At 44.7% G+C, this 18580-nt stretch overlaps 1 protein-coding gene across 2 annotated transcripts in view; it reads left to right on the top strand.

The window, feature by feature from the left end:
- Ccdc186 (coiled-coil domain containing 186) overlaps window positions 1-16781 on the top strand; it is a 34715-nt gene extending 17934 nt beyond the window's left edge. For both annotated transcript variants that reach the window (NM_170757.2, XM_006526852.1), the window contains 10 exons: window positions 2277-2381; window positions 3001-3099; window positions 3267-3353; window positions 4060-4202; window positions 5444-5699; window positions 6633-6822; window positions 9096-9176; window positions 10760-10970; window positions 12106-12325; window positions 13220-16781. In NM_170757.2, the coding sequence (NP_739563.1) occupies window positions 2277-2381; window positions 3001-3099; window positions 3267-3353; window positions 4060-4202; window positions 5444-5699; window positions 6633-6822; window positions 9096-9176; window positions 10760-10970; window positions 12106-12325; window positions 13220-13303 (1476 nt within the window). In that variant the 3' untranslated portion in view covers window positions 13304-16781. The remainder of the gene's footprint in view (window positions 1-2276; window positions 2382-3000; window positions 3100-3266; window positions 3354-4059; window positions 4203-5443; window positions 5700-6632; window positions 6823-9095; window positions 9177-10759; window positions 10971-12105; window positions 12326-13219) is intronic.
- Window positions 16782-18580: the final 1799 nt, after the last annotated feature.

Below are 18580 nucleotides of genomic sequence, written 5' to 3'. Positions count from 1 at the left end.
GTATAACTTAAGCTGCGTCCTTTCTACCCAACATCGGCTGCATTCAACTGCATTCTTTATACCTGACATTGTCAATAACTTACATTCGCTTAAGATGAACTAATAAAGTGTTCTCCCTCCACCACCCCCCTATTTGAATAAATGACAACTCATTCTTTTACTTTGAGGACAAAAGGCTTGGGTTCAGCCTTGATCTCATGGGTTCATCCTTGTCACACATGCAGCCTCTCATCTTACACTTTTCAAGCCTGTGCACACTGAAGCTGCTTAGCCTTTCTGCGCAAGCTCTGAACTGCCCGCTCTCCCATGCTTTGTTGTTGCTTCATTTCTGCTCCTTAACTCCTGCCCCTAGCGTACTGAACATCCAAGCCTTTGTGTGCTTCCTTTGTTTATTTACCTCTAGCAGTAGACTGTCAGCTTCTCGGGGGTAGAGAGTTTGGTTTGCTTGCTCAGCTCTTTCCCTTGAGAATAGAACAGTGCCTATAAGGCTGCGGAGATGGTTCAGTGGGTCAGGGTGCTCGTACCAATGAGAACCTGAGGGCAAATTTCCAAAAACCCATGTCAAAACAGGGGTACTTGTGTGTCTGTGTGTGTGTGCTTATGCGCGCGCATGTGTACACACATGTGTGTGCATGCTTGTGTGTGTATGTGCATGCGTGTGTGTGTGTGTGTGTGTGTGTGTGTGTGTGTGTGTGTATTGAGATGGGGTCCTATACAGGAGAATCTCCAGAAATTTGTAGACTGACTAGCCTGGTGCTTGCATCGGCAACAAGGTGGAAGGTGTGGCCTGACAACTGAGGTCATCCGGTGAGCTCTGTAAGTGGTCAGCTGATAGGTAGAATATAGACAGTAAGCATCCTTAACCTGACACAATGGGATTTGTTTTCATTTATTCAAATGTTCAGTGTTATCTGGCACTCTCACTTGCTGGATTTAGGGTGTTGAAATGGACCAGAACTATATATGTCAGTTGTGTCTTAGTCACAGGAGTGAGGATGCAGAACCACGGTTGTTTATACTTTGTCTAAGGCTCTGTGGAAAAGTATTCTGGTTATTGTGTTGCTATATTTTAAGTGATACTGGCCCCTGACTATCAAAGACCAGTACCTCAAGGTAGATAAGTGCTAGTTATAAGATGTTTATTGTTAAAATGGCATATGGAGTAATGTGTGGAGCCTAGGTGCAGGGCAGATGTTGAAGAGACAAAGGCTACGCTGCCCAAGCATAAGAACAAAAGAGGGTCACTGAGCTGCCCAGAGCAGAGGCTGCTGCCTAGGCCTCACAGGAGCCCAAAGGATCTCCACAGGAGCAGCAGGTGTCAGTCATTACTTTCCTCATCGCTGTACCATAAGGAAGGGAAGTCTTTTTGACTCACAGTTTTGCACTAGAGCAGGAAAGGCATGACTGACAGTTTGAGGGCCTTGATCACGTTGCATCTGCAGTCAGGAAGCTGGGAGAGAGATCACCAGAGAGCAGGAAGCAAGCAAGGAATAATAAGGAAGATAGACTATACAAAAGAAAGTGTGTATGTTTTCAGTGGGAATTGGCAAGGGACAGTTGAAGAGTCAGGCAGTCAGGACTAGAGCAGGTGAGTGAAAAATAAGAATGAGGGAAAAGCAACAGGTTTTGATGAGGAAATCCCTAAAAATCCTGCATGAAGAATGCCATTTAGCAGTCTCAAAGCAGAGGCCATGTTCAGTAGTGTCGTTCAGTTAAAAGGGAGTTTCAAATGGATATCACAGCCACAGCCAGAGACTCTCTGCAATGTGCAAAGAACCGTAGAAGACTGCTTTTCTCAGTGCTGAAGTCATTTAGAGGACTCTGGGGAAGACTGCTGATTAACTTACTGTCCATCAGTCTCACTGTTAGCCATTTTCCCCGTCAGAAACAAGCAAACTGTTAGACTCCTGCTTAATCCCCTTAGTCTAGTGCTACAACAGTGTCCTAGTTAGGGTTTTCATTGCTGTGAAGAGACACTATGACCACAGCAGCTCTTATAAAGGAAAACATTTAATTGGGGACTACATCACTCAGTCCATTGTTGTCATGGTGGGAAGCATGGTGGACTTCAGGAAGACGTGGTGCTGTAGAAGGACTGAGAGAGTACATCTGGGTCCTTGGGTATCAGAAAGGGTGAGCTTTGAAACCTCAAAGCCCACCCACAAGGTCACACCTCCTTGTTGCTGTTACTGAACCCCACAAGCGGGGACCTCTTTGCTCTCACTGTCCTCCACCTCGCTGTGCCTGATGTTGTCTTTGTCGTGTTGTCATTGTAGGAAACCAAAGATAAACTCAAAGAAACAACTACAAAACTAACCCAGGCAAAGGAGGAAGCTGAGCAAATCCGGCAGAACTGTCAGGACATGATAAAGACCTATCAGGTAGGCTTCCTTGGTGAGAAGTCCGTTATCAGAGCTCTGTGCTCATGCACGTTCCAAGTCTGCCACTGTGCAGTGTACGTGCATTTCTGAAGCACTCAGTTAAAATACAGGTTAGTTCCTGTGCTGTAGTACCTGCAGTTCAAGTGGGGAGACGGTCTAGTGGGCAAGCATAAGAACCTGAGCGCCCACATAAAAGCTGAGTGTGGCAGTGTGAACCCCTAACCTTGGCTTTGTCAGGGTGAAGAGAGAGGTGGGTCCATGCAGCTCACTGGCCAGCCAGTCGAGCCAAGTCAATCAAATCAGCTCAAGTTATATGATATCCTGTCTCAAAAATAAAGTGAAGGGCACTTGAGGAAGAGGCTTGGTGTTAGCTCTGGCTTCCATGGGCACACCACATGACTCATCTTATCAGAGACTTTCCCTTCAAAACGTCGTAGAAAACACTGGATTATGTCATACACTCAAAGTGCACTGTTCCTGTTTCTGCTCTGTTAACACTTAAAGTCCTTCAATACTTTCTCCAGTTTTGGCTGCATAATCTATTGCACAGCTAGTAAACTTGATAGCAAAGCTTTGTTTATTTTCAAAGTAAAAGTGTTTTTCATTGTTTTTCCATTAGGAATCTGAAGAAATTAAGTCAAATGAGCTTGATGCAAAGCTCAGAGTTACAAAAGGAGAACTTGAAAAACAAATGCAAGAGAAATCTGACCAGCTGGAGGTGAGTTTAGTTCTTCCGCACTCTCTAATACATCCTGATTGGCTGGGCTGTGACTCAGGAAGAGGAGTGGTGCATTCGTGACTGTCCACAGATAAGGCCTTCTTAGGAAAACCAGGCAGGATACTGCTAGTGCGCCTGTGTCTCTCAGCGATCTGTGTCTCTTCCAGATGCATCATGCCAAAATAAAGGAGCTAGAAGATCTAAAGAGGACATTTAAGGAGGGCATGGATGAGCTACGGACATTGAGAACGAAGGTAAGCAGTTCCTCACTCCTAACTCAGGTGGGATGAACACTCTTAGTTTACTCTGCTTTTTAAGGTGTTCAGAAAGCAATGCTTAGAAATCTTTCAAAATAAAAGAACTTAGGAAAAGACTAGCATTTTCTTTAGCATTTGCACTGCCACTGACTCTTGCTGAGCTGAGGTTATGTTAGTCACTGGAAGTGCTTGCCATGCATCCTTGCTCATGGCACACTTCAGCATCTGCACCTGGAACATCTGGGCTTTGGAGCTAAGGACAGCAGAGCAGTTGGCAGAATGGGTGGACCTTACAGCACCCTTATGTCGTTGGCAGACCCAAAATACTCCTTCTGACTGTATTTAATAGTAGTTTCTAACAATGTTAGTGAATAATCTGTGGTCAGAGTAATCTCCCTCTTAGGACTTACACGCTGGCTCCACGTGCCAGTCGCTTATCTAGAAGTAGGGTTTTGTGCAGGCACCATGACTTGAGACCACAGCACAGTACCGAGTGTCTGCCATGTCTGTCCTGTTGTGTCAGGTGTTCACTGCAGTTGAACACAGGGGAGTTGTTGTCGTTGAGATAAGGACAGCAGCTTCCTGTCTCCTCACAGCAGCTCCTGCAGCACTTGTCTCAGGTTACTCCTGTGTCTGCCCTGTCTGAGAGAGTTCATATGGAGCACGGCGGTCTGTGCTTAGCTTGACTGTGATCATTTCACAGGCGAAATGTCTAGAAGATGAACGCTTAAGAACGGAAGATGAGTTATCAAAGTACAGGGAAATTATCAATCGACAGAAATCTGAAATTCAGAATTTACTGGACAAGGTGAAAATCACAGATCAGTTACATGAGCAGCTTCAAAGGTATGAAATGAGTGGTGTTTAAGATGGTGTCTCTGAGTACAATACTGTATCAAACAGGAGCAATTCTCATAATTCTTCCAGTTAACAATTCTTCAGTTTGTGTCTTTGAACTCCTGTCACGGCTTCTAAAAGTCAAATCAAAGTTTCTATTTCATAAGCACTGACAGGAACCATGCATAGGTGGGGTGGATTTGGTTTATCTGTTCTGTGGCTTCACAGTCTCTCCTCAAATGGGAAGCGTGAGTCTGCACCTGGCTCCTTAACTTTGTGTGCGAGCCTTGAGGTCAGAGCGAATGTCATTCTGTGATGTCCCAGCATCGTTTAAACTTGGTTCATGATGTCATATAGTAGAGCCTGGACTCAGGGTTAACTTCTATTGTCCTTGCTGTCCATCTCCAGGCAGCCACCCGAGTGCTGCTGAAAAAAGGTTCTCACCCTCACAATCACCGTCCTCAGTAAGGACGCCAGAGACCAGCCACCTCTCCTTTCTAGACCTCTGTCTTCCTGGTGTGTCTCTTCTGGGGCGACCAGCGTTCTCTCTGCTCTCATGTGATTAAGGGCTTTGAGCTGCTGCTGGTTTCTACAACCATTCCCTACTGCCATTGTGCAAGAAATGCTTCTAGTCTGAATTGGATTATTCTTTCCACGTCTGCTGTGGGGTCCAGTGCCTTTTTCCTTCTTCAGCTTTCGTGATTATTCCTTTATCTCTTGTCAGTTATTTTTTTTTTTTTAAAGTGTGTGTATGGATGTTTGCCTGCAAACCAAACCTGGGTCCTCTGAATGAGTAGCCAGTGCTCTTAACCACTGAGCCATCTCTCCAGCCTTGTAAATGGAAGGCCTTTTAGAGCATAGGTTCCCATTGAGTTCTGACTGTGGCTGTCTTCACAAAGTACAACTGAGGCAAAGAACTCCAGCAGTGAGATGCAAGCCTGGCTTAGAAGCCTGTTCTGCGTACTGCCTGCCCTTGTGTGGGACGGTGGTCACTCTTCCTGAGCTTAGGCACCCTGCCTGCTCATTCTCATCACTGGTCACTAGAGGCTCTCAGAGCAGGGCCCTGCCACATGAGCCTTTCTCACTCACCCTCACAGCTCTTCCCGTAACACGAAGCCGACGATGATGATGTCATGGATGGATGAATGACTACAAGTAAATATTCCCTTAAGTGAGCATTCCCACAGTGTTAGTGTAATGATTTTTAATAGCTTACTTAATTTTCCTTAAATATAAACTTTGTTTTGTAGTGGTAAACAAGAAATTGAACATTTGAAAGAAGAAATGGAAAGCCTTAATTCTTTGATCAATGACCTCCAGAAAGACATTGAAGGCAGCAGGAAAAGGGAGTCTGAGCTCCTGCTTTTCACAGAAAAGCTCACGAGTAAGAACGCGCAGCTGCAGTCTGAGTCCAGCGCTCTGCAGTCCCAGGTGGACAACCTGTCCTGTACTGAGAGCCAGCTGCAAAGCCAGTGCCAGCAGATGGGACAGGCTAACCGTAATCTGGTGAGTGTAGGCACACATTTCATTCTTCCTCCGCTCCTCCTCCTCTTCCTCCTCCTTCTCCTTCCTCCTTCCTCCTTCCTCCCTTCTCCTCCTTCCTCCCTTCTCCTTCCTCCCTCCTTCTCCTCCTTCCTCCCTTCCTCCCTTCTCCTCCTTCCTCCCTTCTCCTTCCTCTTCCTTCCCTTCTCCTCCTTCCTCTCCTCCCCTTCCTCCTTCCTCCCTTCTCCTTCCTCTTCCTTCCCTTCTCCTCCTTCCTCCCTTCTCCTCCTTCCTCCCTTCTCCTTCCTCTTCCTTCCCTTCTTCCTTCTTTCCTCCTCCCCCCCTTACCCCCCTCCTCTTAATTGGCATTTTGTTTGCATGTATGTCTGTGTACCACATAGCAGTGCGGAGGCCAGCACAGGGCATCGTAGCCTTGTCCCCTAGAAGAGCAGCCACCATTCCTAACTCCAATACTCAGATTTAGTCACTAGACCAACATAGCAAGATTGAATTTCTCTAATCATCAAAGTACAAGTGATAATTAATTTTAGATTCTTCTAGTGATATCTGATCATTTTACATGTTGTAAAAATATATGCTTTTTGTTTAATGGCTGTAATTCTTATAATAGATTTTTTTTAATTAAATGATAAAGAATATTCCACTTTGAAAAAATAAAGAACAATGATTTCTGTCATTCCTGACTGGAGTCACAACATTCAGAGACTTAGATTGCAGCTATATCCACACACAACATCACGCCATTGGTGGTCTCTGACCTGTTTGCCGCTGGGTGAAGATGGTGGGAGGAGCTCACCGGCAGAGCCTGCGAAGGGGTTTGCAGAAGAGTCTCCTCCATTAGCTATACTTTTACGTTTTTAAACTGAGCAAAAATTAAGATTTAAAAAGAAATCAACTGTTGGTTTTCTTTTCAACTTTATCACACTTACTATTCAGGAGAGCAAGTTGCTCAAAGAGGAAGAGCTTCGAAAAGAGGAAGTACAGACTCTGCAAGCTGAGCTTTCTGCTGCGCAGACCGAAGTCAAAGCCTTGAGTACCCAGGTGGAAGAGCTGAAAGATGAGTTAGTGACGCAGAGGCGCAAACACGCCTCTAACGTCAAGGACCTCAGCAAGCAGCTTCAGCAAGGTACTCCTGTGTTGCTTGTCTGTCTCAGAGCTCTGGTGAGGTGCGCTGCTGTCTGTCTGTGTGCCCCACATACCTCAGGTGTGTGCCCCACATACCTCAGGTGTGTGCCCCCACATACCTCAGGTGTGTGCCCCCACATACCTCAGGTGTGTGCCCCCACATACCTCAGGTGTGTGCCCCCACATACCTCAGGTGTGTGCCCCCACATACCTCAGGTGTGTGCCCCACATACCTCAGGTGTGTGCCCCCACATACCTCAGGTGTGTGCCCCCACATACCTCAGGTGTGTGCCCCCACATACCTCAGGTGTGTGCCCCCACATACCTCAGGTGTGTGCCCCCACATACCTCAGGTGTGTGCCCCCACATACCTCAGGTGTGTGCCCCCACATACCTCAGGTGTGTGCCCCCACATACCTCAGGTGTGTGCCCCCACATACCTCAGGTGTGTGCCCCCACATACCTCAGGTGTGTGCCCCCACATACCTCAGGTGTGTGCCCCCACATACCTCAGGTGTGTGCTTGGCTGGCTTTCTCTTAGGCTCGCTCGCTTGCTCGCTCGGCTTTTGTTGTTATCCTGGAGGCAGAGCTTGCTCCTCACTTCACACACCCAGTTTTCTGCCTCACCCTCCTGCCTCACTGTTAGGAATAAAGGAGTGTGCCACTGTGCCCAGCCTGTATGCTCTTTCTCACTTATCCACAGACTAGATTACTAAGCTTGCTAAGCTTGCAGTTGTGTGAGTGTGCTTCCCATGCTGAAGCCACAGAGTGAACGGCTGCCCTCAGCAGCTCTGAACCCTTTACCTTGTATTCTGCTACCTGCAAAAGTTGTGTAAGTGGTTTTTTTGTTTTGTTCTGTTTTAATTTTTTTTGTAGAATTCATTTATTTTTATATTTAAAATATAAATTAGGTGTTTTAGAAAACATAAGAAAGGTCTGCCTTTAAAATGCAATCTAGAAAACACTTCTAATGTTCCCCTCTGCACGTGCCTATGAGGTGATTGAGTCCCAAGCTCTCACTTACTGATCACTGCGTCTCGGGAAACATCTCAGAAGGACTGTGAACTATCGGACAGCTGGCCAGCATAGCCACTAATCACTGAAATTGGAATCCGATTTCTCCTGGTTAAGAATTCATATAAACTTACACACTGTAATCACAGCAGGGGATGAAAGTCATCACAGTACACGGTGGGTTCAAGGCCGGCTGCTCACATAGGACCCTTGCTTGCTTGTCTGTTTTTTCCAGACAGAGTTTCTCTGTGTAGCCCTGGCTGTCCTGGAACTCACTTTGTAGACCAGGCTGGCCTCGAACTCAGAAATCCGCCTGCCTCTGCCTCCCGAGTGCTGGGATTAAAGGCGTGCACCACCACCGCCCAGCTACATATGACCCTTTCTTAAAAAAAAAAAAAAAAAAGCTGTCGGGTGTGGTGCTGGATCCCTTTACCTGGGAGGTAGAAATGGGAGGATCTCTGTGAGTTCAGCTCAGACTGGTTTATAGAGTGAGTTCCAGGAAAGACCCTGTCGTGAAAAAGAAGGAGGAAAAAACAAAACCACAAACTCATAATGGCTTTTGAATATCTGCCGTATGTTAGTGTGAAAAAGACAGATACATCAACTTTCTATCTGTATGCCCTACTCTGGGTTAAATAGGAAAAAATGTAGTAAGAAATGAGACCTGGGGTTACTTAATGTGACTATAGTTAGATATTTGCTAAAACAGCTCACAATTTTTTTAAAGATGCATTTTTATGAATGTGGTGTCTAGCCAGCATGCCTGCTGCACACAGACTCCAGAGGAAGGTGTCAGGGCCTGTGGAACTGGAGTGAGAGATGGTTGTGGGCCACCATGTGGGTGCTAGGAACTGAACCTGGGTCTTCTGGAAGAGCAGTCAGTGCTCTTAGCCTCTGCTCCAGCCCTGTTCTTAGGTGTGTAACTGAAGGTGTGTTGGGGAGAGATTTCTGAAACTGAGAAGGCACTCCATGCCTAAAGCTCCACAAGCTGAAGTCTGAACATAAGCTCACTTGAAAGTGCAGCTCTAAGAAGTTGTCTTTGTTTCCTATGTAGTCTGTCCATTTCCAAATGTCATTTTATATGAATGGCGCCTCAAGTGTTCTAAAATGTATAGCAAGGACCAGTGTCCATGCCACTTTTGCCATCTTGTGGTCCATGCCATTTTTGCCCAAGTGGCATTAGCAATTAATGTCAGACGGCATGGGAAATGGTCATTACAACTGTCACAAGTAATTGATTTCTTTTTTTCTTTTTAATAGCTCGGAGAAAGTTAGAGCAGACTGAGAATGGAAACCACGATAAAGACATTAGCAGTATGGGAAGTCGCTCGAGTTCATCAGGTAAGGAGGGCGTAGTTAGCAGTGGCCATGGCTAGTTCAGAAGTAGTTATCTGCTTTGTTGTGTTTCGAGGCTGACGATCAGAAGGTACGCGTAGCTATAGTGTGGAGAGTGTACTTACTGCGTGTTTACTTCCTGCTTTTTGCCAGAGTTCCTGTCTGACTTGGGCTATGTGAGACTTCTCACCCATTTTTTACCTACCACTTTTGCATTCTGTGCAGTGCCTGGAGTTTAGATTTGTATTTTATCCATAGAGGCCTGCATGTGGACTCACTTCCATGTTAACCTAAATGATGAGCTAGCCATCCATATATAGCATCCGGTGCATATCAACAATTCTCCTTTGGTTCCAGGGCACTCACTGGATACTAAAATCCTCAGGTGGTGAAGCCTTTCATAAGATGTTGTGGTGTCTGTGTAATCTGCACAGTCCTCCTGCAGACTTTAAACCATCTCTAAGTCACAGTACCTGATACACTGTGCATGCTGGGGATGTGCATGTAAACCTGTTGGTTTAGGACACGGGAATCTGTACATGGTTAGCAGAGACATTTTTTTAATAAAGCTCTTGGCAGTCTGGAGTTAGTTGGACCTATGTACAGGGAACTCACACATATGACGAGGACAATTGTGTAGCTGTGTTAGTTCTTTCTCTCTGCCTGTCTGCCTCTGCCTCTACCTCTCTCCCTTCTTTCACTTTCTGTTAAGAGTAGCTGCACTATGCTAATCTCCTAGAATTGTGTGTTACAGGCAAAGCAACCATGGCAGTTACTGTGGTAACAGTGTGTTAACAGAAAGTGCATGGTTTGAAATTAACCCTGTATCTTAGGTCCCAGCTAAAACCATTTTATTTGGATGGTTCAATTTGGGCTAGGATATTATATTTTTCAAGTCCATCATATGGTTGAGAAGGCCTAATCTGTAGGGTGAAGAGGCTCAAACATTGATCTCACAGGTCCTGGTAGAAAGCTAACATTTACAAAGTGTAGGTGTAGAGGTGGGGTTGGGGGATAAGGCAAACATGCTTTGTTGTCATCACATCTAAATGAGGATGTCAATGCTTTGAGGTAAGTCATTGTTTCTAGCAGAAGCAACCTAGGCACTGAGGGTAAAATACTGTGTCCACAGTTGCACTATTTAGTTATGACTACTAAGTGGAGTAGGATTTGAGCAGGCAGGCGTCCTACCCTGTCCTCTCCCCTCCCCTCCCCTCCCCTCCCCTCCCCTCCCCTCCCCTCCCCTCCCCTCGCCTCGCCTCGCCTCTCCTCTCCTCTCCCCCCCCTCTTCCTTTTGAGTATCCTCTCCTTTTTTCCCCCTCTCAGTGGTATCATTTACTTTTAAGATTACTTTAGGCTTGCTCTTCTTTTTTTAGTTTTTAAGATTTGTTTCTCTGTTGTCAGTTCCTTATCTTATTTCTGTGTAACATAACAGACACTGCTCACTGCTGCTGTCTTTTAAACAAGAATGGTGGCCACACATAACCACTTACGTATTCTTGTCCATAGTGGGCAGTATTGCTAGAAAGCATGAGATGGGGTAAGGGAGACGGAGGTCACATTCACTGAGCTTGGTCTTCTGTCATCAGGGTCACTTAATGCTCGAATCAGTGCTGAAGACCGATCTCCAGAGAATACCAGCTCCTCGGTGGCTGTGGACAACTTCCCAGAAGTGGACAAAGCCATGCTGATTGAGAGGATAGTGAGGCTACAGAAAGCCCATGCCCGGAAGAATGAGAAAATAGAATTCATGGAGGACCACATCAAACAGCTGGTTGAAGAAATAAGAAAAAAAACCAAGTATGTATTACTGTGGTAGCATGGCCTGTGTCAGAGGCCTGCCATTTGCATGGCCTCAGAATTGGATGAAGAGCTGATCTTTTCCATGGGGTACATCATGTTGTCCAGGCTGGCCCTGCATTCCTGGGCTCCAGGGGTCCTTCTGCATCAGCTTCTTGTGTAGCTGGGATGGCAGTGCTCTGCCTGCTTAGTAATTCTTCTCCCATCCAAGTCTCCATCTTTTTGGATCACCTGTTGTATTCTAGCTTTGGGGATACAGAGATGGGAGAAAACCTTAACGGTAGATATTCTCCTTCAAGGTAGAATATCAGGAGAGAGTGTGTGAGTGAGTGAGAGAGTGGAGGGTAGTAGTTTTGCTTTTTTAACATACTAAGATAATTTTGGATTTAAAAAAAAATTACTTAGCCTTTAAAAGTGAACGACTCTAAAATATATATGGAGTTTTGAGTTTTTTTTCCCCTACTGATCAGAGGGGTGATAGTCAGGTTCACCCTGTAGAAGACACTCTAAGGTCGTGGGCTGAGCCCATCAGTTCCCTGAGCCTCTGGAACGCTGCAGGATGTGTTCTCAGTCAGCCAAGAGCAGCCCTGCCCTGTGAGGGGCAGGCCCAACCCAGCTCAGCCCAGCTCAGCTCAGCCCAGCTCAGCTCAGCTCCAGACGCAGCTTGACTGACCCGAAATTGTGCTGCACCTTGTTCCTCTCCCAGATGCCACCCTTACTTAAATAAGAGTTAGCTTCATAGTTGAGTCTTGTGCTAATCCTCTTAAACAGTTACTTTAAATACTTCTATACCTGTAGAAAATCCTGCTTGTAGATTTTAAAAGAAAGGGCAAAATAGAGTTTAGTAGTAGTTTAATAGAAAATATTAACAGAAATCAAACCAGTCAAGTAATGACTAAAATATTTACATACATGTATGGAAAGAAACAGAAAAGCTGTGCCTATACTCCTTCAACAAAAAAGGGACAGGGTAAGAGACAGTCTAATGAATAAGGAAAAGACTAAGCTAACTTAGGTTACTGGCCTAACCGGGATATATTTTATGTTGATCATCTTTATGCTTGAGATTCATTGCTTCCTACAAACCCCAGTGTTTTTATTCTGCAAGCACCCAGAGTATCATTTTGTTTTGCAGAATAATTCAGAGTTACGTTTTACGAGAAGAATCAGGCACACTTTCCTCAGAAGCATCTGATTTTAACAAAGTGCATTTGAGTAGACGCGGTGGCATCATGGCGTCCTTGTACACATCCCATCCCGCTGACAGCGGGCTAACACTGGAGCTCTCTTTGGAAATCAACCGAAAATTACAGGCTGTTTTGGAAGATACATTGCTAAAAAATATTACTTTGAAGGTATTTGTGTTTCTTATTTATTTGCCACTCAGTAACCAGGGCAGGATGGCGCCTCTGCCATAGTCTCACCTAGCGTCAGGCTGGTTTTCTTTTTTCTTTTTTTAAAATTTATTTTTTATTTCTATGAATACACTGTCACTGTCTTCAGACACACCAGAAGAGGACGTCAGATCCCATTACAGATGGTTGTGAGCCATCACGTGGCTGCTGAGGATTGAACTCAGGACCTCTGGAAGAGCAGTCAGTTCTCTTAACCGCTGAGCCATCTCTGCAGCCCCAAGCTGTTTTACTAGTACAGGGTGTCTTGGTACTCAGAGATAAAGTGACGTAGTTACTGGGCAGAAACTGAGGCCGATTGTTTGCTTCACAGTGGATGCCGTTTGCAGAATGAGTATACCCAGTTACAACTTCAGTATTACAACATTTAAGTATATTTTGTGGCTTTTTTTTAGCTGTTGTCTCTGACCCAACGTTTCTGTCTTTGCTATGTATGCATGGACTTGATAACTAGGAATAGATTTTAAAAATAGTTTTAAACCAAAGTAATCATTATGCACGAAAACTTGCTGTAGCTGCAGTAAAAACATTATAACGTGGGGCAGGCCGTGGTACCGCACACATTTAGTCCTCACAGAGGCAAGACGCCTATGAGTTTGAAGCCAACCTGGTCTGTGTACAGAGTGACTTCCAGGACTACATAGAGAGAGCCTGTTTCAAAAAAGAATTATAACGGCAATGGGCAGGCCTATTTCGCTAAAACCTCCATGTTTAGACTATGTCAGTACCAAGAATAATCACTCAGCTTCATAGTTTAGACAAAAGTGGTTCAAAAGATATTTACTTAGTACTTCATTTACTTAGTACTTCTGTTTTCTCTCCCCCCACTTATTAAAGGAAAACCTGCAAACACTTGGAACAGAAATAGAACGCCTTATTAAACACCAGCATGAACTGGAGCAGAGGACGAAGAAAGCCTAACACAAAGTTCTTGCCTAGTAGACAGCCGAGCCACAGAGCAGCAGGTGCCACTGTCCAGTGTCCTCAAACAGTCCCTGCTTTGTGTCAACTAATCAAAAATTGGTTTTGCTTCCCTGTGTAGAGGTGCCCTTTTATGAATGGGTGTGTGGTGTGTGTGCCGTGAGCTTTGTGAGCTCAGCAAAGATCATTTCTCATTTCTCTGTGCTGCAGTCAGCCACCTTGTCACTAACTCAATATTTAATTTGCTTATTGCCCTAAAGTGCTATAGTCATTAGTACAAGGGTTTAAAAACAAACAAACAAACAAACAAGGTAACCACCGTCCTTTCCTTAGTGACATCAGCCTGTGAAAAGTCTTCCTAAAGAGAGGCGTTCATCATGCAACCGCTCACCATTTTCGCAACACAAAGAGAAATCTAGAGGAATTATAAAGGTTTTCGGTTCTGATCTGGGCAGTGATCACCCCTGTGGGCCTAGCTACTTCGAAGGCTAAAGAGGATCTCTTGAGCTCATGAGTTCAAAGCCAGCCTGGAAACATCTTAAAACCCCATCACAATCAGCCGCCGTCACGGAATAGCCTTGGGTTGTGGTGTAAGGATGTGTGTGCGTACTTAAATCAGTTCTGAGTTTACTGACAAATAGACAGGAAAGCTGGCTGTAGGGAATTAGCCCTGGCTGGGCACTGTTTGTCAGGTCTCCTTATATGACATAGGTATATTTTTCACATTTGAGTTACTAATTAAAATTTTAAAATCTTTAGTGATGTAAACTATGATTTTAAACTCTGAACTTAAAACTTTCCTGTGGATTTGTTATATTTTAATATGTGAAATGGATCCAGTCATTGGAACAGATGTGTGAAGCTCTGGGGCTGAGGTGCTTTCTGCCATGCCTTGGTTTTACTGACATTGTGTACAGGGGAATGTAAAGGGCTTGGGCGGAGGCTCCTGTGTGCCCATCACATCAGGAGATGCTCAGTTTCCTCAAGTGCTGTTTCTGTATGATCTTTAACACAGTTATGTCTTCAGCCGAAGGGACTTTGGAGCTGAATTGTGTATCTTGTTGGATGTTTACAGTGTTTAAGATGTACGTTTAAATGTTGCCAATTGTAGTATCAGCACTTCTGTCATTGAAGGTTTTCTCAGTTGGTAGCATCTTACCTCCCAGAACCTAACACACCGCATCCTGGGAGGCTGCTACGTTTGGGTTTGGGTTTTTGGGGTTGGTTTTTATTTTTTGTTTTTTGGGGGGTTTTTTGGTTTGTCTTTTCCTCTTAAAGAACTTGGGCTTTAGGATACATAGCTTTAAAGAATGGTATGAGCTCTAGCCTGGCATGGCCGCTCATGCCCATCATCCCAGCCCTCAGGAGGTGACGGCAGGAGAGTATTACAGACGAGCCTTGAGCACAGTGAAATGCAGATGCCTTGGAAGCCTGGACTATCATAGAATTTTGCGGGCTCTAAGATTACAGTCATGACGTCAGTGCCCTTTTACTGTGTTTTAACATTTCCTCAAATCAACATCGATTATAAATGTAATACTAGATGTCAATATAATGTCTTTGTGAATATTATGTTATTACTCAAAAAAGTATCTCTTAGCTTCAGTGTGAAATGCATTCAAAGTTGTTTTATTTTTAAGATAGTTGTAAAAAGTATTAGTCATCTGTCTTGCTCTTTTTATTATTAATAATTTATTAGAATAAAAATTAAGAGGGTAAGTGCAATAAACTCTGCATTATTTCCCACGTATTCCTAGGCACACTTCCCTAGCCCTGGGAAGGGCTCCAGAGTGTAGGCAGCCTAGCTACACCCCCTGTCTCCTCGGCTGATGCTGAGTCATGAGCTAGAGCATTAGGGCTTTTTAATTCCAAGACACGAAAATGCATAGTGGAGACCAACCAGTGATCATGTCCACAGTATTCTGTACCTGGGCACTCGTAACATATATGCACATTTGGTATAGAATGGGACAAACTGTGTTAGCACTTGTGCCGCCATGGACTTGGAGAACTTAATAATGTAATAATTTAAAAGTATAATTACTAAAAGCCATGCGTTGATTATACAGACTGTCCTCCCATATCTATGAAGCTTAAAAAGCTGAAAAAGTTTTATTTTCTTTTTCATTAGGCATCTCCTATGTCCTTTCATATATGGTCAAGACTGAGCAAAAGCATGTGTAAGAAATGCATTTATGTCCAAGAGAACCTCCACTGACTTAGGGCGCGCTCCTGGGGTAGATTTGTTTCTGAGGTTCTTCTCCTCATAGAATACGTGGAGGAGAGACCCTGAGACGACAGTGTGTATTGATCATTGTTAGTTACAAATGTAAATGACTATTTATTTAGTAATATTTTGGTATCCTTGGGCAAGAAGTTGGTGTGCGTGCATGTGTGGGTCCACACACTTCCCTGGCTTTCATCTGAAAGTGAGTGCTTGGGACTCCTTTTTTTCCATCCCACTTGAGATTTTTGAGTCTGTTCATTTTCAAGGCTTGAACATGGTGCGTTTGGACACAATGAACAGTTGGTGGTGGTTTGGTTTGGTTTCTCCATAACCATTTAAAGTGACTCACTCAATCAGGCTACACAGGTCATTTATTCATTAAGAAATACATTTGCCTAATAAACACTAATAAACCGGCACGCTACGGGTGTCATGGTTATCACTCTCCAGTCCCTTGGCATCTGTGCTCTCATGACAGCAGCAGGACGGGTCTTCAGGCCTTACTCTCAGGCTGCCCTTTGTCACTGGGCTAAGAAGAGTGCTGTTCTGCTTGCACAGGTAGATGAGCCAAGCGCCTCAGCCTGAGCTCGGGCCTGGGGAAAGTGCTGTTCCCATGGTGCTCTGCCCAAAGACTGTAAGAAGACACTAGACTTTTAGCATTTCGTAACCGCTTGACTGGTGCCTGTTCCGTGCTCCTGAAATGAGTCCAATCCAGTCGGGCAGCCTTCTGAAGTCCCTTGTACAGGCTGTTGGTTATTTTCTAAATATTTTTACAAGAAAATTTAGTCTTAAATTTGGAAGAAGAAACCCCCCCCTTGAAACTATCAATACTGTAAATGTGACACATGTTGCCCTGGTAAGGATATATATAAAATGACATTCATGCTTTGGGACTATTGACTCTACTGATCTCTTTTTCAAGAATTTTTTTCAGTTCATTTTCATACTGATATTGTTAACACTTAACACCAATTGGTGGCACTAGTGACTGAAAATTGTTAAAGGTGAACAAGAGAAATAATTGAAAAAAAAGCAAACTAAACAAGAACTTAGTTGCATATTGAAATGTATGCATATGGCTATCATTCATGCCTGCTGCTCTCTTCCCTTCCCGAGTGCAGGGCTGTCTGCGTTGTGTAGGGAACCCTGGGTTGATTACACTGTGCATTCTGTAAATACTCTGTATAAAGTGATGCTCTTCAGGGGAGTCTGTGTACATTCTGTACTTATTAAATAAGCAGTGCCTGTTTACCAAGTTGTCTGTTGATGGCGTCTGTGGTGACTCTCACATTTCACATGGCCCAGCAAACCACTTCTCCACTGTTAGCAATTCTCTCCCACACTGTTTGATTGTGGCTTTTAAAGTAGACTGATTCCCACATTCATCTTTATCCTGTCAAACACGACCGCCAGATGTGATTTTAAACTTAAAGTACAGGTGGCAAAGCTGGCTAGAAAGTGTCTCTGGGACGGTGACCTTGGGATACATTCTGATGTTTCCTACGGCTGTGCACCTTAAGTGCCCACAGCTTCCAGCCTTGTTAACAGTAAAGAATCACTTGTGTGCTAGAAGGGTGTTAACTTCCTCGGGGCAGTGTGAACAACGGTTCACACCACTAGGGTTACTTCGAATCTTTAAATTTCTGATCCCTTTTGTTCGTTATGCCCATCACATAAGCCATTTGTTCTTGGGGAAGTTCCTCTGAAATCCACACGTGTAGAGTACAGGTAGTGACAATGAAGGAAGTCCATGATGTCCTCATAGCTGCCTGCCGGGAACCATTGGTTACGCGCTCAGACATGCTGCTCCTGCCTGCTAGGTTCAGTAAACCATGAGCTACACTCACCCCTGGAGCAGCTGCGTATTTCCATGTCGTTTGTCTTTAGTAATTAGTGGGCACTAAGGACGGGGAGTAGGATTTGTGTGTTCAGCACCCTCCCCATCCCCCATGTCTTTTGCCTCAAGTACTGTTACCTTGCTGATCAATGGTTTTTGTCAGCATAACACTGCAGCTCTTATATACATACAGCTGTAGCTTGGTTGGCTAGTCACCTGCATAGGATAAACCCAGTGGCCAGGTCCCATGTTGCCCTGTAAGTCCCTTCTGTCACCCAGATAGATGCCCATGCCAAAGCAAGCATTAGCTTGTTCCTCCACTCGGAGTTTGGTGTGAATGTGGCCAGAGTGAAGGATTGTATTGGTAGCTCTGCTGAGAGTTGCTGTCAGCATCTCTCACTGGGATTCAAAAGCCACACAAGTCATACTTGACAGAGTGAGTGCACTTAGAACTAATTGCAGCTATTTAATAGGTTTCCTTTTAAAGGCATATATTTACCTGAAAACATTACCTTTTAAAAAACACATGGCTAAATGTCTTCTAGCCATGGCACCAGCTTCAAACATACAAAAAAGTCACAAGTTCCGGTGCCTTCTGAGACCTGCGTGTTCTAATTTCAAAACTGTATCATGCAAAAGGCTCTTCTCTGATCTGTGCTAATCCTAAGAGCCTGTGTAGCGCAGAGTACATGTGCTGCTCCTGGTTCTAAACCGCCTATCACAGTTAGGACACAACTTCCATTTCAGAGCACTTGATACAGCCAGCAAAGGTACTTGTGACTCTTCTCTCCCACCCCCAATAGAGGTACGCCCAAAGTAGAAGCTGCAGCAGTCTTCTACGTGCATCCACTGCCTGCGTTCTCCATTTTCTTCCTCCTGTTTAGCCTTTACTTAGCAGGTCAGTCAAAGGTGAAAGGGAAAAGGACTTTAAAGTTAAGTCTTTGTCACACCCCTTATAACCATTGCCTCTTATGACTTGAGGACAAACACCACCAAGGCTCTGGTGTTGAAGGCTTGGTGGGTCCAGCCACTGAGAGCTACAGGATCCTTAGGGCTTTGTCCTAATCAGTGACTTGACCTGTGGATGGGGTTGTAATTTAATAGCATTGTGGTGTGGAGCGATGAGGAACTAAGACCTGACTGGAAGCAGGTCACACTGGTGGGGCAGCTAAGCCCTTTCTCAGGTGTATCTGCCCCACTGCGTCATACTGTC

This window comes from Mus musculus, chromosome 19, assembly GCF_000001635.26.
Source record: "Mus musculus strain C57BL/6J chromosome 19, GRCm38.p6 C57BL/6J".
NCBI classification, from domain to species: domain Eukaryota; kingdom Metazoa; phylum Chordata; class Mammalia; order Rodentia; family Muridae; genus Mus; species Mus musculus.
This window is presented reverse-complemented; position numbering and strand designations above follow the sequence as displayed.